The sequence below is a fragment of the Sturnus vulgaris genome, chromosome 15 (assembly GCF_052056855.1).
Source record: "Sturnus vulgaris isolate bStuVul1 chromosome 15, bStuVul1.hap1, whole genome shotgun sequence".
Taxonomy (NCBI): domain Eukaryota; kingdom Metazoa; phylum Chordata; class Aves; order Passeriformes; family Sturnidae; genus Sturnus; species Sturnus vulgaris.
In genome coordinates, this window is record NC_142257.1 from 12777313 (window position 1) to 12800088 (window position 22776).

The 22776-nt window shown below is 41.5% G+C and overlaps 1 protein-coding gene across 1 annotated transcript in view; it reads right to left on the reverse strand.

The window, feature by feature from the left end:
- The window catches only part of ATP10B (ATPase phospholipid transporting 10B (putative)), a 53383-nt gene that overhangs the window by 22922 nt on the left and 7685 nt on the right, over nucleotides 1–22776 (reverse strand). The window contains exons 2-5 of the mRNA XM_014877327.2: nucleotides 18515–18719; nucleotides 14849–14934; nucleotides 4894–5000; nucleotides 1263–1394 (exon numbers count right to left, since the gene is read on the reverse strand). Coding sequence (XP_014732813.1) covers nucleotides 1263–1394; nucleotides 4894–5000; nucleotides 14849–14934; nucleotides 18515–18719 — 530 coding nt within the window. The remainder of the gene's footprint in view (nucleotides 1–1262; nucleotides 1395–4893; nucleotides 5001–14848; nucleotides 14935–18514; nucleotides 18720–22776) is intronic.

A 22776-nucleotide genomic window follows, 5' to 3' on the forward strand; every position in this document is an offset into this window, starting at 1 on the left:
CTTTTTAACCTGAGCATATAAATTATTTTTTAAATGCTGACTTTTTTTCCTCTGAGACTTCTTTTAACCTTAAATTGAAGGACTTCATTACTCAAGAACCCTACACACCAGACAAGGCAAATTTCTAAATCCATGTGACAGCAGTCAGGGAACAAGGAAAATAAAATCTCTCCCTCATACAGAGCTCAGTTGTGAAACTGAAATCCCATTTTGATGCCAAAAAGGCCCACTGCAACATGAAGCAGTAATACTAAAGAAGTGAGCAAGTCAGTTTATTTTTCATCTGTTTTGGATGGTCCTCACTTCCCATGTCATTACACTTGATGACTGACTGGTGTGCCACATCACATACCTCCACGGCAGGCACAGGAAAACTTGATTTTGCTGTCACTTAATCAGAGCAGTAGCACTAAGCAAGTTGTCACTGAAACAAAATCCATTAAAAGAAAAAGGGGCTCATGGCAGCCCCTGTTATCTCTTTAAAGCATTGCCCCACTCAAAAGTCAGTAGACTCAAAATTTGGTCCTTTGCTCCAAATTATGAGATCCTATTAATTCTGGCCTGCCTGGGACAAATTGCAGTCAGAGCTGGAAGGCAAGCAGGTGCTTTTACGCAGTGAAGATAATATTTTTGAGATTACCTATGCAGTAAACACCAGTCAGTTAACAAACACCAGTTACTAAATTACACTAAATCACATGTGCTCACCTGCAGGGACCTCAGAAAAATGCAGGCTATTCCAATGTAAGCAATTATTCCATTTCACAGTAAAGGGAAGGAAGGAAGGAAGCCATGGAGGATTCAAACTGAATGAATTAGTTATGAGCAGCTCATGGGTTCTAAATCGTGTGTCTCTGTTTAATATCACTGCCAAACATATTAGAGGAAGATGCTACTGAAATGAAAGTAAAGCAAAATCATTTTACTTTTGCTCTTATGCACAAGGAACAGACACCCCCTCAGGAAGCACTCAGGAATGAAGGAAGATCTCAGCTGACAAATACCGATTCCTACAATGCAGTCACAGGATGGCTTTCTGTTGCTTTACATGTATCATACTATGGTGGGGATGAATCTTATCTGAAACATTTATAGCCATATTGTCTTCATCCGAATTGCGCAAATTTGCCATTTTAACTCACCTATTGGAAAGGCCAAGGAGCCTAAAAACCTCAAGAGCATTCAGCTGCAAATCTCACTCATGTCTATAACATCAATTTTAGTCACCATTTAGGAAAAAGATTTTTGTCAGTGCTTCATACCTACAGCTCCAACAAGGCACATCACAAACAGGAGTCCCACACATATGAAAATATCCATATTCATCCGCTGCTCTATCCTGCTGCGCTTGTAACGAGGGCCGCTGTTATTTAGCATGGCCTTTGTTTCATGACCTTCAAAAGACAAATGAATGTTATCATGTATATGCAATATTTTGTATTTTGGTTTTGTTTTTTAACAAGTATCTCTCCCCACATAAGAGCAGGATGACTAATGTTGACATTCAGAACTTTTCTTGTCCATCTTTCTATTTGACTACATCAGGGTCTAAATCTTGAAGTTTACCAAAAATCTCCATTATATCACTGGTTTCAGCTGTCATATACATTTTCCTGTCCCAATCACAGCAGGTTTAGTATGATCATAAGTTTTACATAAATTATCAAAAGTCAGATATCCATGAGAAGAGAAAGAAAATGAACAATAGTATTATATTTTTACATATTATGAACAAATTGTTTAGGTGCTATACAGATTCCTGAAACCTACATTTGAATATTCAGCAATTCAAAAGCTATTAGATAAATTTTGTATATTAAATAAAATTCAACAAGTCAGTGAAAACCAATAATATTTGGCTTTTCACTATTTGGTTGTAAAGTGCTGAAAAAACAGCAAGATGAGAAATTTTAAAAAGTCCAGTCCTTAAACTTAGTGAGTTAGAATTGAGCTGCTATACTAATAATGAAAAAAAGAAGAGTGCTGCAAGAATTCAAGAAGCAGAAATTAGGTTTTCAATTCTATTAATGTTATCTAAACTGTGGCTCCATAACAGGGATATCTGGACACCATCTGTTGTTATATTGAATTGTATCTTTTATGTTTATTTCTGCAGTCCTTTTCCCTGAAAATACAGACCCTGTAGACTTTTATTTAATTTTCATTTGTATATGCATGATGTGCATGACAAGGATTGTTTTCCAAGATGCTTTTTAGCTTTCTCTTGGGAAGTGATTTAACCTAAAACCTGGAAATTAGGTGCAGTTCAATCACACCTGCTGGGTTAATTCCAGGTTTATTCCAGCAGTTATTGATTACGAAGAGAGCTAGAGAGAAAATTACTCTCCAGCCTTATGTTCAGAACATTTGCTCAAGAGCTGGGGCTCCTGGCTTACTATTCCAATGAATATATAATTATTTACACAACCTAGAGCTGTGTCAGTGGGACCAGTTTATACGCCCAGTGCTCCTGCCTTTTCAACTCACACAAGTACAAACCCTCTTGTTCCACTTAGGCAAGTATTCAGTGTACAGCTTGTTAAGCAGGAAATGTGTGTTTACTCCCATACAGGCATAACTGGGAACAAATCCTAAGCCTTCCTTTTGGTGAACAAAATCTCTTAACCACCAAGCTACACTGAAAGGGAGGGCACTGCTGTTTGCATTTCTGTTCCTCCAGCAGCTGTGTGAATCTTACTCCTCATTTTTCTTTTATGTCAGGTATAATGGAATGCTTTGTATTGAAATACAAATAAGCCAAAGCCCTCTAATCCCTCCCAGAAAACCCTTAAGGAAGTGTTGATGAATTTATTTCAGGAAGAAATTGTGATGAGCTTCTTTCCAAATATCAGTTCTATCATTCCTTTCCACTTCAGGTGATCATCAGGAAAAGGACACTTCACAGTTACCACCTTGTAAGGACAGAAAATCAGAAATATGAAGCATAAACTGTTTTCTCGTTTAATCCTCACACTTTCCTATGCTGTGAAATACAGCACCTCACCTACCACCCCAATGGTACCTTGTCTCTCTATTTCTAGATGCTGATGGACTCATCTAAAACTTCGTTCTGGTACTTTAGTACATGAAAAGCATATAATTCTTACTGCTGTGCCAATCACAATGAGAAAACTACATTGGCTGTCACTCTGTAATGAGGTTTTTGTGTTTTAGTGCTATTGCTTTGTCTAGAACAATTTGGGTAACCATGGGTCAGATGAGAACTGAATAGACCAAGCAATCTCATTAAGAAATGACTACTCCTCACAAAGGCTTCCATTAGAATAAAGTTTGAGGAGTAATAGAATCATAAAAATACAAAGTGTGCTATCTTATTATGTGACTGATCTTGATCAGAAAAGGTCACAGACCATGATTAAAAGCCAGAGTATAATCAATATCAAATAATCCTAGAAATGAACCTGATACTGACTGAAGCCAGTCTAATTTTAGGGGAAAAAAACGCCCACTTTTATGCTGACACTAACAATAAGAACTCTGTTCATATGAAAACCAGCATGGCTTGGGAATAACTTTAAAACTCCAACCTTTGCTACTGGCAGCTTAGGCAACATAAATGGAGATCCACATTAGGATCTGTGCTAGTGGTCAAGGGACCATATTGGGAAATCTGAGCTAAACAGAAGAAAATTAGGAACTGCAACAGGACAAAGGAAGATAAATTACTCCAATTATATCAGGAATGATCCCTACTGAGAATTTTATACATCAGCTACTTTGAAAAAAAAAAAAAAAGGTTGCTGTGTTTGGCTCTGACTCTCCTCCTCTGCCTGGTGGGCACCACCTTTTGCATGTGGTATTCACAGAGACATGCAATGAAAGATCTGCAAAGCTACTTTGGAAACATGGGAGCTTCAGACATTTGGAGTCTAGTTGTGTAGAGTGAAATAGACAGTCTGTTGACAGGTAAATTTTTCTGGGCTGTGGAGCTTAATCTAAGATAAATTACTCTTGTAAAAGTGTGGCTTCTCTTTTCTCTTAGGTGGCTCAACCCTGTACCGCTTGCTGCTGATTAGACATAAAACAGTTAATATAACTCTACTAGAAAGATAATAATAACTAATAGGATTAATTGTTGTGTTTGAATTGACTTTCATTTAATCTACAAAGAAGAGGGTAGCTGATACACTCTGACGCCAAAGAGGGAATAGCTAGCAAATCCAATGATAAATCATTCTTACTGAGTAAAAGCACTGGTAACACTCCAAAGATAAAAGATGCCAAGAAACAAATTAATTGACCCACTGCTGAACCTGGCAGTGCTGCATTTGATCTGGGCACTAACACTGTCTTTCTTTGCCCATGCGTCTCCTGCATGAAGATCACGGTTGCATAGACACACTATGCTTGTGTCAGCAAAACCCTATACTGCTGCTACCTTTTCTGTCACATCCAGATGCTGCCTGCCTCCTGCACACTGGCACAGACGGAATGGATGAATGAGATTCAGAGATGACCTTTTTTTTCTAATTAGATCTTCAGCTGATCCAGTTTCTACCCCAAGGAGCCAGTGAGACCTTCCTTAGGGCAGCTGAGTAGATTTTATGACAGATGGAATTAGTAGTATAGCCAGAGCTGAGAGTTAAATACATCTGAGCAATTTACTTGTCTGAATATTTTTACAAGATATTTGACATGCACTCAATTGAGTATGCACGATACTGTCACTTGCCAAAGACCAAGTACAAGACTTGCTAGCTTTGGAGATGGATGAATAAGATCTTCACTTAAAAAAAATTTATATACTTTCTCTGTGCACTACCAGTTTTTAAAACAATATGTCAAATTATGTTGCAATATTAGACTACGCCTATTTTTTTTAAGATATTTACAGGGAAACTTGCAGTTTACCTAAGTAAAAATGTGTCTTACCTGCATATATAACAATTCCTACTGCGGCCTCAGTATTTCTGATTGTACATCCACGAAGCAAGAGGTTTTCAATGTTGAAACCTACCTGTTCATGGTTTGGCTGCTCCCTAGAAGAAATACCATCAAATAGAGCAATTAATTTTTCTGTTCTAATGGAGTGTTAAAATTTTTGTGCATAAATCTCAAATTTCATGTTGAAATCAAGTAATTTTGTAGGTCCAATTTTGCTTTTATTTCCCTCAGTTTCAAGGAAGACTCCAGAAAAAAGTTACAGAGAAGTCTGTGTCTTTCTTTTAAAGACCACTTGCACTGTGTGCGTCATGATGCTGACACAGAGCAAGTTCGGCTTTCACTTGGAACCTTATCTGGCCAATTATGAAAGAAAACAAGAGTCATTTTGCAACTTCTTACAAACGAATTTATTTTAGAAAGATAAGTAGAGGTTCAGACCAATACATATACACCCTGCAAGACCCTCTGTCACTTTATCAGCCACCAAAGGTCTTTGTGAAACTCAGTTCATTCAAGCAGTCTTCAGGCTGAGGAGCACTTCCTTATTCTCATTCTGGATGGAAGGCTTTTCATCCTGAGTAAAGATGCCCCATCACATACCAGATCCTTCAGCTTGCAGAACTAGTGAAAACCATAAAGTTGGTGCTCCATCAAGGCAGGTAATTTGTTACTTGCCTAGGAAAATTAATGGCACATATCTACCTCTACCCACAGCTTTTATTTTACACTGATAGAATCAGCTTTGGTAAAGAGCTGAGGAGGAATCTATTTCGGGTACTTTGTCTTGTTTTTTATGTAAACGTCAGGATGGGAAAAAGACTTTTTTTCCTAGAATAATCATCTCTTGCTACTTTCTATTTGGTATTTTGCATTTCATTTCCATTTCATTTAAATAGTCTCATCTCTCAAATGAAGGACAAGGCTAGGTGTTATATCAGAGCTAAGTACTGTCCTATGTCTAAGTGCAGCTGCACATGATTACATAATAAACTAGACAAGGAAAAATGTGTAGGTGCCAACAATCTACAGCTGATGGAATTGTAAAAACATAATGCCAGAAATCTGTTTTTCATGGAATCTAAACTGAGCCTTGGGAAAGTCATTTAATAGAAGCCTTCTTGCATCCCCTTGAACAGAATTTTCTGACATGTCAGATGGATGTCACTTAAGTTATTTCTTATCATTTTAAACAGAGAGTGCTCCTGCTATTCTATAGCAAAGCAATAGAGCCTCAATAATTTATTAAGGGTTCTTGGAGAAAAAGGTAGCCTGCTCCAAGTAATTTGTATTTACAAAATAACTCAAATCTCAGCAGACCAAAGACAGAAACTCCACTAACTCTCAGCAAGTAGTTTTCCCCAACAAATTCTTTCTTCTGTCTGGGAAGAGGGGAGAGAAAGGCAGCGAATTCCATGTTCCACCAAGCAAGTCAGATAATAGGCATTCACCAAAGAGAGCTCTGTTGCAGATTTTCAGTTGAGAGTTGAATATTCTGAAGCCAGTCCTGGGTCCTAAGGTTGTGTACTTGTGTGTGTTTTCTTGTGACATAACTCCAACATTTCTATAATCACAGTGCTCTTTGCTAATTGGAGGGATTTTTTCAATTTAAATTATACCCAGTAGTCCCTGAAGCCAACAACCACAGCCAGGAATCAATACAAACTTGACCTCTTTATCCCTTGTAAGATATTGCAGCAGAGGAGAAATGGTATTACTATTAGAGGCACCATTCTTACAGAGCACAACCTCAAAACCAGATTAGATAAGGTCTGGCTTACTCTGTCAGAGAGCCGGCCATTTGCAGCTCCTCCAGGTACAACATTCCCGCTGCTTCTTGCAGAGCCATTAACTCCTAGTTTAGGTACAAGCTACTAGTTACTACTCCAAGTTTAGCAAAGCTGGGGAATGGATGAGGATACTGGCAGATTCATGCAGTTAAATTATTTGCATAATAATGGAGCATGCATTTGGTCTGGAGCAGTAGGTATTTTGTTCAATTCTCTGCTGTGGGAATAAGCTGAAGAGGTCCTCGGGAAAGGCTGCTCTGTATTGGAGGGTAAGAGAATTTTAAGACATGAGCCATGACATAGAAATTTGCCTTATAATACGTAAATGAGGTTAAATCTACTGAATTTGCTGTTCTGCCAATGCCAGAATTATTTAATGAAGAAAGACAAGACAGAAAAATATCCTATGTTTTGTGCTAGTCTAGTGCATTGGTTCAATAGCATTTTGCATGCATGTTTGCTTTTTCTACCTTGCTAATAAGAAGAAACTCTGGATTGTTTATTAGATCTTGGACACTGTTGGGGGTTGAATGGTTCCCTTTGCTTTCTGTGGAATTTCTCCCATCATTATGCTAAGTAGTTGTGGCTACACCTTCAAACAGTAATGTTCTCTTGCAGGGGTGTGGGTGGAGCTGGGGGGAGGAGGGAGACCAGAAAAGGAAAGGTGGGACAGGGGTCTGGAGCAGGCTGGGACTCTCTCTCATTTGGCTCGTGGTCTGAGAGGACACCCTGTGCTCCGATCTGTCATCTCCCCTGCCATCCCAGCACTGAGATCCACTCTCCCTGCCACTGGACATCGCTCTGCTGCTCTCCCTCCTCACCCTACTACCTCTGGACATTCTGCTGAGTACCATGACCGACACCGTGAGGGGGGCAGTCACTCCCCCATCCCTTCTCAGCCCTGGGCTGCAGCCGCCATCACTCCAGCCCTCTTCAACTGCGCCGGCTCTGCCCTGCCCCCAGCAGCGGTAACTGAGCACAGGGAGACAGCCTGTGGCCAAAAGGGACTGGAACTTAGCTATACTGTTCTGTTTTCAATTTCTGTTGTCAATTTTTATAGCTGTTGTTGTTTTCTGCCTTGTTAGATATCAGTAAAGAACTGTTATTCCTATCCCCATATCTCCCGCCTGAAGGCCTCTGATTTGAAACTAAAGTAATTAAAAGGGAGGGGGTTGCACTCTGCATCTCAGGAAAGGGGTTCTCGCCTTTCCTTAGACCATACCTGTCTTTCAAACCGAGACAGATTTTGGCGCCCTATGTGGGGCATTGCCTGAGGGCATTGAGAGAGGGGTGGAAAAGGGAATAACAGTTCTTGAATTACCCAAGCTTGTGGTAGGTGACACCATGCTGTCCAGCTTACCCTGGATTGGCCTCCATGTGGTCACTGCTATATCTTTCCCATTTGCAAGCCCTTTTTAAAACATGAGTCTCAGAACCAAGGTTACTGTGGCTATTATCTGGTTCATTTTGTGGGTTGATCAGTTGAGGAAATCATGGATTTTTAATTTTCTCTGGAAGATGGCCACATGGATTCAGAGCTATCGCACTCTAAGTGTGTGTTTCTGGGGCTACTTCAATAATGGTACCTATTTTGAGGAAGTGGCAGCAGGTGAAATCTTCTCCCAACCCATCACACGGTTTTTGAAGTTCACCCCACCAGTCTTCAAGGGGTTCAAATCCACTCTAAATGCTAATGACATTATGCTGTGACTAGTGTTGCTGATATCCCTGTTAAACCTGTTCTAACATTCCGAGATAAGGGGAGATTGACTTGGATAACAACCCTGATACCTACCTCAGGGATTAGTGATGCTACCCCAGAGCCTGATCCTGTCCCAGAGACTAGGAAGGTTACCCCAGAGCCTGACCCTGTTCCAGAGGCTAGTGATATTACCCCAGAGTTTGACCCTGCCCCACAGCCCACCTCAGAAAGGAACCACCCAGAATGGGTGGGGGTGCTAGTGAAGGAGATACGTGAGATGCTGAAGGAGTACCTCTCCCCAGCTAGTGAGAAACCCTCTCCCTGCCTTAAAGAGGGAGACCCTGATGGTGCAGCAGTGGGACACACAGACGTTACATCTGTCCAGGTTCCAGCTGAACTGCAAGGGCACTCAGCAGCAGCAGTTGCCCCTATGGAAACTAGGAAGTCTAAGATGAAAACAAGGCACCTAGATAATAAGGGTCAGGAAGGGGGCCCTTCACAACCAGCAGGGGAGCCAGAAGTTGAGATCATCACCGAGTCCCTGTCATACGAGAGTCTCCGTAACCTGCAAAAAGACATTGTACGACAGGGCCGTGAGCCTTTTACAACCTGGTTACTGCGGGTCTGGGACCTTATGGGTACAGGTGTGCAACTGGATGGCACTGAGGCAAGGAATTTGAGAGCCTTGACCCAGGACTCAGGTGTGTGTAAGGGAGACAGGTCTCCTTTCCCTCTGGGAGCGACTTTTAATGAGTATGAGAGAGATTTGTCCACAGGGAGAGAATGCAGAAGCACTACCAGAGAACACGTTGGAATACCCTTGAGGAAGGGATCCAACAGCTGAGAGAAGTGGCAGTACTGGAGGTGCTCTTTGGGAGGGATGGACAGCATGACAATGACCCTGACAAGGTCAGGTGCACAGGGCAGATGTTGTGGAATCTGGCAAACCTGGGCCCATCTCAATATACCCCCTTTATTGCAATGATTGATGCTGATACCAACCAAGTGACAGTGGGTTCTGTTGCCAACAGGCTCAGGAATTTTCAGAGTATGATGGCTGGCCCAGTGCAGGCTCATGTCTCTGCTGTGGTTAAGGACCTCAGAGAGGAGTTTAAGGAGGAGATGAAGGAGATAAGGGAAGAGGTGAGGAAGATCAGTGCAGCACCAGTGCGAGTCATGGACCCCAAAAGTAGAGCCCAACGTCCCCATCTAGGGAGAGAGGGTGCACCCCACGTGCTGACCTGTGGTTTTTTCTACGTGACCACAGGGAAGACATGATAAGGTGGCATGGGAAACCAACTTCTGTCCTGGCAGCACAGGTGCGCCAACTCAGGGAGGGGAACACTAACAGAGGGAACTCCACTAAAGTGAAGGTAGCCTCAGCCTCCCATGACCAAGGTGCAGGGTATTACAGAAGGGAAGATGATCTGTCAGATCCCCTTGAAGGAACCTCCAGTATGTATGCCCAGGAGAGAAATAATAATAACCAGGGCTAGAGGGGCCCTGCCTCTAGCCAGGGAGAGGCATGGCAAAACTGGATCTTTTGGACGGTGTGGATCCGATGGCCTGGCACATCAGAGCCACAGGAACACAGTGCATTGGTTGACACTGGTTCACAGTGTACATTAATACCATCGGGACATGTTGGGAAGGAACCTGTTTCAATTGCCGGGGTTATGGGGGGATCTCAGGAATTGACTTTGCTGGAGGCTGAGGTGAGCCTGACTGGGAAAGAGTGGCAGAAACATCCAATTGTGACTGGCCCAGAGGCACCATGTATCCTAGGCATAGACTTCCTCAGGAACGGTTATTACAATGACCCAAAGGGGCTCAGGTGGGCTTTTGGAATAGCTGCTGTGGCGGCAGAGGGCATTAAGCAGTTGAACACCCTGCCTGGGCTATCAGAAAACCCATCTGCAGTGGGACTCCTCAGGGTGAAAGAGCAACAGGTGCCAATTGCTACCTCAACAGTGCACCGCCGGCAGTACCAGATGAATCGAGATGCCGTGATCCCCATCCACAAGATGATCCGTGAGCTGGAGAGCCAAGGGGTGGTCAGTAAGGCCCACTCACCCTTCAACAGCCCCATCTGTCCTGTGCGTAAATCTGAAGGAGAATGGAGATTAACCGTGGACTGTCATGCATTGAATGAAATGACTCCACCACTGAGCGCTGCTGTGCTGGACATGCTGGAACTGCAGTAGGAGCTGGAGTCCAAGGCAGCCAAGTGGTACGCCACCATTGACATCGCCAATGCATTTTTCTCCATTCCTCTGGCAGTAGAGTGCAGGCCTCAGTTTGCTTTCACATGGAGGGGTGTGCAATACACGTGGAACCGACTGCCCCAGGGGTGGAAACACAGCCCCACCATCTGTCATGGACTGATCCAGGCTACACTGGAGAAGGATGGAGTTTCAGAACATCTACAGTACATTGATGACATCATTGTGTGGGGGGACATGGCAGTGGAGGTATTTCAGAAAGGAGAAAAGATCATTGAGATTCTGCTGGGAGCTGGTTTCGCCATTAAAAAGAGCAAAGTCAAAGGGCCTGCCCAAGAGATCCAGTTCCTGGGAGTAAAGTGGCAAGATGGACGGCACCAGATTCCCAGTGAGGTCATCAATAAGATCACTGCAATGTCTCCACCAACCAGCAAGAAGGAAACACAAGCTTTCCTAGGTGCCATAGGCTTTTGGAGAATGCATATTCCTGAGTACAGCCAGATTGTGAGCCCTCTTTACCTGGTCACCCGCAGGAAGAACAATTTCCACTGGGGCCCTGAGCAGCAGCAAGCCTTTGCCCAGATCAAGCAGGAGATTGCTCATGCGGTAGCCCTTGGCCCAGTCAGGACGGGACCAGATGTGAAGAACATGCTCTACTCTACAGCCGGGAACCATGGTCTGTCCTGGAGCCTGTGGCAGAAGGTGCCTGGTGAGACGCGAGGCCAACCACTGGGATTCTGGAGTCGAAGCTACAGAGGGTCCAAGGCCAACTATACTCTGATGGAGAGGGAGATCTTGGCCGCCTATGAAGGGGTTCAAGCTGCCTCAGAGGTGGTTGGCACGGAAACACAACTCCTCCTGGCACCCCGACTGCCAGTGCTGGGGTGGATGTTTAAAGGAAAGGTTCCCTCAACCCACCATGCCACTGACGCCACATGGAGTAAATGGATTGCCCTCATCACACAACGTGCCCGTATTGGAAACCCAAATCGCCCTGGGATTTTGGAGATAATTACCAACTGGCCGGAAAAGGAAGACTTTGGCCTTGCCGACGAAGAGGAACAGAAACAAGTGACATGGGCCGAAGAAGCCCCCCCGTATAACCAACTGCCAGCAGATGCAACATGCTATGCTCTTTTCACTGATGGTTCCTGCCACATTGTGGGGATGAACCGGAAGTGGAAAGCAGCCGTATGGAGCCTCACAAGACAGGTTGCACAAGCTACCGAAGAAGAAGGTGGATCGAGTCAACTTGCTGAACTCAAAGGTGTTCAGCTGGCCCTGGACATTGCTGAAAGAGAGAAGTGGCCAAAATTCTACCTTTACACTGATTCATGGATGGTAGCCAATGCTCTGTGGGGGTGGCTGGAAAGGTGGAAAAAGGCTGACTGGCAACGTAGGGGAAAACCAATCTGGGCTGCCAATGAATGGAAAGACATTGCCACCCAGGTAGAGAAGCTGCCTGTGAAAGTCCGTCACATAGATGCCCATGTCCCCAAGAGTCGGGCTAATGAGGAACACCGACACAATGAGCAGGTAGATCACGCTGCACAGATAAAGGTGTTAAAGATAGACTTAGACTGGCAGCACAAGGGAGAGTTGTTCCTGGCTCAATGGGCCCATGATGCCTCAGGTCATCACAGCAGAGATGCCACATATAAGTGGGCACGAGACCGAGGGGTGGATCTAACCATGGACAGTATTTCTCAAGTTATCCATGACTGTGAGATGTGCACTGCCATCAAACAGGCCAAGCAGGTGAAGCCCCTCTGGTATGGGGGGTGGTGGTCCAAATATAAGTATGAAGAGGCCTGGCAGATTGATTACATCACACTGCCTCAAACCCGCCAGGGCAAGCGCTATGTACTGACCATGGTGGAAGCCACCACTGGATGGTTAGAGACCTACCCTGTGCCTCATGCCACTGCTCGGAACACCATCCTGGGCCTGGAAAAACAAGTTCTTTGGAGGCATGGTACCCCTGAGAGGATTGAGTCAGACAATGGGACTCATTTCAAGAACAGCCTTATAAACACCTGGGCTAGAAAACACGGCATTAAGTGGGTGTACCATATCCCCTACCATGCACCAGCTGCAGGGAAAGTTGAACGGTGCAATGGCCTGCTTAAAACCACCTTGAAGGCACTGGGTGGGGGAACTTTCAAGAACTGAGACATTAATCTACCAAAGGCCACATGGTTAGTGAACACCCGAGGTTCCACTAACCGAGCAGGCCCTGCCCAATCTGAGCCCTTGGGAATATCAGATGGAGATAAGGTTCCAGTGGTACACATGAGAGGTATGCTAGGAAAAACTGTTTGAGTGAATCCTGCCTCCAGCAAAGACAATCCCATCCGTGGAGTTGTATTCGCTCAAGGACCGGGCTGCACCTGGTGAGTGATGCAAAAGAATGGAGAGACCCAATGCATACCCCAAGGAGACCTTGTTTTAGGGTGAAATACCTATGGTACTGTGCCTATGTCTCTAACTGCATGTATGTATATATATGTAAAGGTTTAATTTGATATAGCATATTAATATGGGAGAAATTCAGGGGTGGATACTGTTGGGGGTTGAATGTTTCCCTTTTCTTTCTGTGGAATTTCTCCCATTGTTATGCTAAGCAGTTTTGGCTACACCTTCAAACGGTAATGTTCTCTTGCAGGGGTCTGGGTGGAGGGGGTGGGGGAAGGATGGGAAAAGGAGAGGTGGGACAGGGGTCTGGAGCGGGCTGGGACTCTCTCGTTTGGCTCATGCAGTGGGAGGACACCCTGCGCTCTGATCTGGCATCTCCCCTGCCATCCCAGCACTGAGATCCACGCTCCCTGCCATTGGACATAGCTCTGCTGCTCTCCCACCTCACCCTACTACCTCTGGACATTCTGCTGAGCACCATGACTGACACCATGAGGGGGGCAGTCACTTTCCCATCCCCTCTCATCCCTGGGCTGCAGCCGCCATCACCCAGCCCTCTTCAACTGCGCCGGCTCTGCCCTGCCCCCAGCAGCGGTAACTGAGCACAGGGAGACAGCCTGTGGCCAAAAGGGACTGGAACTTAGCTATACTGTTCTGTTTTCAATTTCTGTTGTCAATTTTTATAGCTGTTGTTGTTTTCTGCCTTGTTAGATATCAGTAAAGAACTGTTATTCCTATCCCCATATCTCCCGCCTGAAGGCCTCTGATTTGAAACTAAAGTAATTAAAAGGGAGGGGGTTGCACTCTGCATCTCAGGAAAGGGGTTCTCGCCTTTCCTTAGACCATACCTGTCTTTCAAACCGAGACACTTTTTGCCTGTGGCTGTAAATGTGAAGAAACTAGAGCCATGTAGCTAGATACCTTTAAACAATTGGAAGGATTTTTCTGAAATCTAACTTAGTCTAGTCATCTGTTGCAGCAGACCTCTTGCAAGGGGTAGAAATGAGCCAAGACAGACTCTCATTCAATAACATGAAAAGGGTATGGGTTTAGTCTTCTTTACATACTAGCCATCCTGACTTTGACTACAGCAAGCTCCTACTGTAGGGTCCAATTACAGAGTGTGACTGCTGGCTATTTCCTTCTGGACTGTGACTGCAAATATTGGTTCGCAGACTCTGAACAGAGATTTTACCTAGCTCGACTAGGACTGCAGGCTCCAACAACAGACTCCAACTGCATCATACTCAAGAATAACGTCTTAGCAGATCTTTTACTGCAGCAACTCACTTCCTTATTTTGTTCTTCTTTGTGTCTGTCTGGATCATTCCTTTTTCCTCAGGGTTCCTTTGTCTCCTCCAGGTCCTCTTCCTGCAAGATTCCCCTGGCCCGTCAACCTACCCTTTTTATCACACTTATCTTTATTAGTCACAGCTGCAGCCCATTAAGGGCAAGGCTGTTCCTCTTCTTTGGTAATTAGTACAACTTTGATTTATCAGGGGTGAGGTTGCCTGTAATCCCTTTGTCTACACCTACAATCATCAGGTCAAATGTAAATGATCTTTCCACGTTTTGAAGACAGCTAAAGCTTTGTGAAAATAGTTTGTATGAAACAACTGCAAATGTAATGCCAAGCCTTGGTTCTACCTTGCCACAAAATAGAGCCCAAGTCTACATTTCATACTGACTTCTAAATCTGAGAATAGGTAACAGTGACAACCATCAATTTCCTCAAAATATGTTACTTCCATCGAATTCCTCCAAGAGTAATATCAAAGTACAGATCCAAAATGTATTTATGGATAACAAGTACTTACATATAACCTGTGAATTTATTGAGATCATTGTTTGGCATTTCACAGATGATGATGTTTTGGAAAAATTCTGGTTCATACACAGTATCCTACAAGAGAAAACATACCGAGAATGAGTGTCAAATCCAATGCGTATCTGAAATGCTAAACACTAAGAAAAGCTTAATTTAGACCACTAGGGCTGGAGCACTTGCCCTAGAAGGAGAGACAAAGACTTTTGAGCTCATACAGCCTGAAGCAAAGCTTCAGAAGGGCTGAATATTTCCTCCTCTTGGAATAACAACTGGTCAAATTAAATTAAGAAAATGCTGTATATTGGACAAGACATCACAGATGCAAATTAGCAAAAACATCTGTCTTCATTTAAAGTGAACATAACAAAGATAGTGGATTTAGATTAAATATTAGAAAGAAATTCTTCCCTATAAGGGTGGCGAAACCCTGCCCAGAGTTGTGGCTGTCCCAACTCTGGAAGTGTTCAAGGCCAGGTTGGACAGGGCTTTGAGCAACCTAGGATAGTGGAACCCATGGCAGAGGGTTATAACAAAATGAACTTTAAGGTTCCTTCCAGCCTAAACCATTCTGGGATTCTGTGGTTCTATGAAATATTCAGATCACTTATAAAAGAAAAACAGTAGTCAACAAGAGCAAGATCAAATGAAAACAATTTCAGGATTTAACAGGATTTTTGGTTATGCTAAAAGACTTATGTTACTGTCCAGGATGGTATAATCATAAAGAGATCACATATTTGAATGAATGTATTGCAATCAAAGAAAATTAAAAGCAAGACTAACAGCATAAAGCCTCCACCACCCAACCCTAAAAAGGATGAACAAATCCAGAAGAGGGAAGGCAGTAGAATAAACCCACACTGCTGGGAGAGACAAAATGAGACAAAGCTTTTCAGGCTAAGGACTCACTCAGAGTTTGGAGTTGAACTGGTCATATGATTTTACTTCAGTTCCCCAGTGTTCAGGGAAACAACTTAGGGTTTGGACTGCATGGAGCAGTCCACAAAGCAGACAGAATGAGAGGTACTTGACTGCCATAAGTGGTGATCTAGTTTTAACTGAAAAATACACAGAACTTTGATTTTTGATTAAGAAAATGTAATACAAATGGGATGTGAGAAATGTGAGAGATAATACTTATTGTTGTACAAGATAATTTTTAAAAGAAGTGAAGCTCACTTAATAGAAAATCTTCTGTTAGTGAATCTAGAAATCAAATCTGCTACTGGGCTTCCCTACCTTTTTCTAAAGCAAGCACTATGCTTTAATTTTTTCATTATTTTCTCTCTCTTACTCTTTTTTTCATAAACGATACATATATTCTTTTTTTTTAAGATATACATATGTGTAAGTACATAAAAGTAGAGAATATGATAACAAATTGTTGGAGAAAATATAAAAGCTTCAGGAATATAAGGGCATTTTGCATACCTTCTGACCCATCTGGCTGAGTACATTTAGAATGTCTGTTATGAGAGAATTTTCACCTCTGCTGAATCTTGTTCAACTCAATGAACTCAACAGGAAAATCAGTTCAGATTTGGTTTTGCTAGAAGTATTTATACAACAGGAGAACAGGAAGATAAAATGTCATCTGGAATGTTCATTGCTAAAAAAGAAAACTATTAGGCTCCTAGATAGAAAGGGGTACAGAAGAATGTTTCTTGTCTCAATTTTTTTTCTCTTTCGATGACAAGAATTTTATGTTTGAAAATTCATGTTAGAAAATTTCATAAAAGGAAGAAAAAAATCCCTTCTCTCAGTCTTTTACAGAGAGTTGTATTCAGTATTCCTAAGCATATCACAGAATCACAGAATGGTTTGGGACCTTAAAGATCATCTTGTTAAAACCCCTCCCATGGGCAGGGAAACCTTCCACTAGACCAGGTTGATTCAGAACCCAGTTTAGCCTGGCATTGGACACTTCCTGGGAGAGGGCACTCAAAACTATGGACAACCTGTACCAGGGTGTCACCTTCCTCAAAGGAAGAATTTCTTCCTAATATCTCATCTAAACCTACTCTCTTTCAGTTTCATTCCCCTTGTCCTGTCCCTCCATGCTCTTGTAAATAGTCTCTCTCCACCTTTCTTGCATACTAAACTGAAGAACTTCTCCCAGTTCATATATATTTCCTCCCTGTTTAAAGAGTCACTTTACAGACACCTGAGGGAGTTTTATGCAATTCATAAATCACAGGACTAAGCAAAGCTCAAAGAACAAGGAAGAAGCTGGCACACTAAAACCTGCACTTGTGAAACTACATATACTGGGGTTTTTTAGCCGATGCACTGTTTATGCAAACACATCACAATAGCAGGGTGATACAGGTGGTTTTGTCAGCTCTGACCTTCCTTAGCACTGGCTGTTACCATGGCCAGAACTGCATTCCACTCTGTTAATGTAACAGGAGTTCTTAAGTACAGACATTCCTAGGCATACAGTTCATCTGAATAACAACTCAAAGTCTAAAGAAAATCACCATTAATAGGCAGTCTGGAGCATAATTTAGCATGTGGTTATTTTCTGATATAATGGAAGACCTCCTCACATAACTTGAGGCAAAAGTTTGCATTTTGTGTAATGGTAGAACACCCTGTTCTCCTCTTAAAAAAAAAATTAGAACTACATGACAAAAATGTAACATTTAAAAAATGTTAAGTAGTAAGTAAATGTTTTTCTGCTAATTCTCTACATATTAAATTTTCCAGTGTTTCTTAGGAACTAAACCTCTTCCTATTTGTCATTGGAAGGCACTGGAAAAGGCCTGTGCTATGTGCTATGGCATCCACAATATGAGAAAGTCTTTAATTGTCTTTGCAAAGTGATATGCATTTGAACAACAAGCAAATAAAACTGGAGTACAGCACCTGATCTCAACTGGCCATGGAAATGGTGTGCTTTTATTTAATGACTGGTTGCTCCCTGGCAGCTATGTCCCACATACCAGTAACTCTAAAAGGTCTTCCTGGTGGCACTGGTACTAATTGCTAAATAAATTAATGTAATTCTTAGAATTATCTGTGAGGTTTTATTTCTTGTCTGCTGGAGTGATTCCAATGTAACAAAGTTTTTCTCCTCACATGCTACCACTCCTTAGACTTGCTCTGAGTTGTTTGAAAAATGCCCTGCTGTGTTTTTAAAGGTACTTGAAAATGTAACAACTCTCCCGGTCATATTTTCTAGTTTACTTCAGGTTTATCCAACATGAGCCACACGAATATAGCACTGAAGTGTAAAAAGAAATCAATACTGTCTATGAAAAAGAAATGGTGATTTTAAGAATTGAAAATCATACAGAAACTCATGTCAAATATATAACTTAAAAAAAAATTAATTTACCTCGAGTTCCTATTAAACTGCTCAATGTACTCCTACACAGGATTCCATTCTTTAAATTTTTCCAACCCAGTGTGCCTTAGAGCAGCATCTAGTTGAGCTACCATACCTCCACCTGCTTATGAAATGAGTGTGGTGTGTCAGCCTCAATGGAGACACAGAATCCATAAGGAAACCCACAGATGCTTTGGCAGGGGACCACAAGCTTTCTTCAAATTGCCATGCAGAAATAAATCCCTCTGTGTAGTAGCTTTGCTGTGGCACAATGGGCACAGCTGGAGACAATTGTGCCCGTGGACTGCATTTCCACAGACTGACCTGGCTGCTGAACCCCATCACAACCTGGCGCTGTTTGAGGTTGGTCTCCCCATCAAGGTTGGCAGTTTCCAGGTGGCAGATCCCGTTCTGATCAGAGGAGTAGAGCAGCAGCATATCTGCTGGGATGATCTCGTTACACTGCAGCTGCACAAAATCTCCCACTCTGACATCTTTCCAGCACTTCTCCACGTAAGCATGTTCCTCCCTGTTGCATTAAAAGCATATCATAGGTGATGAGTGACATTAGGAAGGCAGGACTGCTGGCTTGTGGGGCTTCAAAAAGAGAAAATAGGGGATGGGTGCACACTGACCTTTTATTAAAGGACGTAGCACAGAAACTGGAAATTAATGATTCAGACATGTCCATAGCACCACTTCACCATATGTCACATTCAAACCAAATCTTTACATGGAATAAGCAATTTACAGCAGTTCTCTTTCATTCTAGCACTAGTCCTATAATCTGCACAGCAAAATATATAGGGCAATTTGGACTAACAGAGGTATTTTCAAGTATCTTATTGAAGAAATTTAGATTATTGTTTTTGAGTGTGACTGTTTCCTAGATACTTTCCAACATCAACATATAGATCCTGAAAGAAGCAAACTGATACCTCAGCCACACTTGCTTCAGGTCTTTCTGGTTTGTAACTCACAAGATGTAGTTACAAATCTTGAGCTTAATGCATAGAAACAAATTCAAAAGGTGGAAGAGCTGACAAATGATTCCTTAGTATTAAGCAAAAAACAACAACAACAACAAAAAAACAACAACAACAAAAACAACAACCAGAGCCCAAGTTTAATGGAAAAGTTAAAGTGAGAAACAAATAGCTTCTAAATTAACACAAAATATTTAAAAAAAAAGGAAAACAGTCTATGGGGTTCAAGGAAAAGAAATTACTATTTAATCAAGGAACTAAATTCAGCAAATAGCAGACTTTTTTGACATTGCATTTTCAGAAATTAAACCTTCAACAGCTCTTTAACCATCTAAGCAGACCAGAAACTACACAATAAGCTTTAAACTTATTTAATGGGAAAAATGCACTGCAACAATTGCTTAGTTCCTCTAACTCCTTGAAAGGAAATTATTTTTTCAGTATAAATAAACAAATTTTCTTCTGCCTTGCTCTTTGAGAGGAAAAATGCTCATGATGCTTTACCAGACAGACAATAAAAGTCCTTTTGTAATGACTCAGAGTCTCATTTTTGGTTAAGTTATTAATCATCCTCATCTATTGCATGGAGAATACTATCTTTCATTGAAGTGTTTGTATCATGAGAAGGGGAGCAGCGATAGAAGAGATAAAGTGTTTTGCTACAGTTCAAAGCACACATCCAAGCACCACTTCACAGCCAGGCCAAGGACTGCATCCTAATAACCCACTTTCCTGGGTTTCTGCAAAGCAGAGCCAACCACAATGCTGCCAAGCAAACCCTCACACTTGGCTTATGCCCTTATCCACAAAACAACATCAACTAACAGTTACCTGTACAGGTTATGCAAGAAGTTAAATTCTGAATATTTCCCAGTGATACTCACTTTTTATTAAAAAAAATGAAACCCCCAACCAAATTATTTGGATCCCTTTACTGATGCTTTTGGAGCATATACTATACAATGGGGTTGTAGCAATTTTTTTCATCTTTCATTAATTTCTCTTTCCTGAATTTTTCATTCTTCTTATTTTGTCTGATTCTACTTACCTGCATATCCTTTTTCTTTTGAGCAACAACAGACATAAAAGACCACTGTCTTGTTTTGAAAGTGTCTTAGCAGGTGTCTGCTAAGGAAGGCAGGAGCTTCTCTTGAAATGGAAAATGTAAACCCCCTCCCTCCTAATTATTATAATTTTGAAATTAAAGAGCTCTCAGGCAAAGGTATGGGAATAGGAATAACAGCTTTTTACTAGAATAAATCAAATAAAAGCACAGTAATACAAAAAACGAAACACTGATAGAGTCAGAATACAACCTGACACCCTGTTGGTCAGGGTGTTGGTAGCAGTCTGATTAAGCTACAGTTCTCCGGGAGTGACAGATGTGGTTCTGTTGAAGCAATGATCCTGGAGAAGGGTGTAGTTTTCCTCTGAAGGATCAGTGGTGATGAAGATGGGCCTGGTCTTCCTCTGGGAATCCAGTGGAAAAAGGCTGACTGTGATGTTCAAATCTCAGATTATATCCAAGTAGGAATGCTTGGCTCCTTCACCTGACTGGGGTATCTCACAGTGGGATGATGTAATTTTATCAGTCATACAGTGGGACTCAATGGCCCATTAACAGAAGATATCTCCCTGGAGGGAGGATGGGTTGTGGAAAAAATAAAGAACACTTCCCCACCTGGTTTTAACAGATGACCCATTAGCAGAAGATATCCCCCCTGGCGATAAAGGTCACTGCCCCACCTGGTTTCAACAGATGGTGATAGAATACATACTTTTGGTTACATCTTGCTTTGCAACCCAAGACACCCACACTAAAGAACAGAGGTTTGTTGTAAGTTAATTAGATGTTGCTATGCATTGTAAAAAAATCTACCTATATTTCCATTTGAAAAGTATTTTAGCAAGTGTATGCTCAGTATTTAATCCTCTACAAAGCAGATACTAAGTTAATATAACAAATCAGCTATGTAAGTACCAATCTTTTCTGTGCCAAGCACTGTTTGAATAGGACTTCTTAATTTGTTTGTTCAAAACGTGAAAGAAAGAGTACAAGATCAGTTGAGGAAGTAGATGTCTTGCCTTGCCATCCTAGACAATTGGATGATATTTATAGTTTGCATATAATGTTTACTGTGGCTTCTGCTGGGCAGTCCTATCTCTCTGTACGTCAACTCTTGCACAATTCAGAAGTTTACAGAGCATATTTCTGTTTTTTTCCTCCCATAAAATGCTATAGAAGGGCGTTGTCCAGCTGGCTGTGTTCCATAACACAGATTAGCCCAAATAATCCGCAGAAATCACGGATTTGTAATTTTTTTTCAATAACTCCCCATGAAATCTACATTACACATGGGTTCTACCCAATCATTAATTACAGAGGAGACAGTGAGTCAGAAAAGCCAAATGACCTCTTTCAGATCAAAGGAAAATCCTTACTTAGCATGAGGACTACAGTTCAGGGATTGCTAGAATCCCAAACCTGCATTTAGGTGAACTGTCACTCTATCCCAATGAGTATTCAAAGTATACACATTTTATGTTCCTGAAGAAAACTCTTCATCAGAACTTGGAAGATTAAAAATAATATAATATAATATAATATAATATAATATAATATAATATAATATAATATAATATAATATAATATAATATAATATAATATAATATAATATAATATAATATAATATAATATTATATTATATTATATTATATTATATTATATTATATTATATTATATTATATTAATCATATTAAACATAGTACAAAGCTTTTCTACAACTTTGTAAGGAATTGCCAGCAGATGAAAGGAAGAAAAGTACTTTGTGATGAAACTGGTGCACCCCATGGCAGCACTGTCCTAGTTGCCTAACAAGATTTTTCAGATGAAGCAGTTTCCTTACAGCAATCCCTGTAACTGGGAACACTGCCCATTTTCTGCTCAGTGATTAAAGTTAATAGCACAAGCTCTGGTTGATAAATAAACAGAGGAACTTAATAAACCCAAGATGGTCTGACAAGAAACATACAAAAAGGGTAAATGTATTGAACCAATAAAATAAACAAGATGTGGTGGTTTTCAATAGGTGGAAATCTGCTTGATTCTTATATCATGTGGTATCAGGGCCGTGGTACACTAGAGACAAGATGTAAGACAAAAGTTCCGCAGTCCCTTCTCTCTTTTACCTGGCAATTTATCAAAAGCACATTCAAAAACTGTTCCCTTGCTAATAGAGATCATGATGATGCCCCTCAAAGGATATTGCCAATGAAAAGAGGCCTTGAACAGTCAAAATTATGTCTGCCAGAACTGTTATTAAACTCATCAAATCTGAAGAGAAGGCCTGAACTAAACAGATTTTATGAACTAATTTCTGGGGGGGAAAAAAAGGACTATAAACAGTCCTGCTGCAGTTGGAAATAATGGGTGAACTTGAATAAATTATTGACTGTGTCAACCATTTGATTTCACTTTCTTAGATTCAATAAAGATAAATTTCAAACAAAAACTGGATCAAAATACATGGTGAATGGAGGGAAATAAAATTTATTGTTCTGCTATATAGAAAAGATTAATAAAAGTAATTTTTCATATGT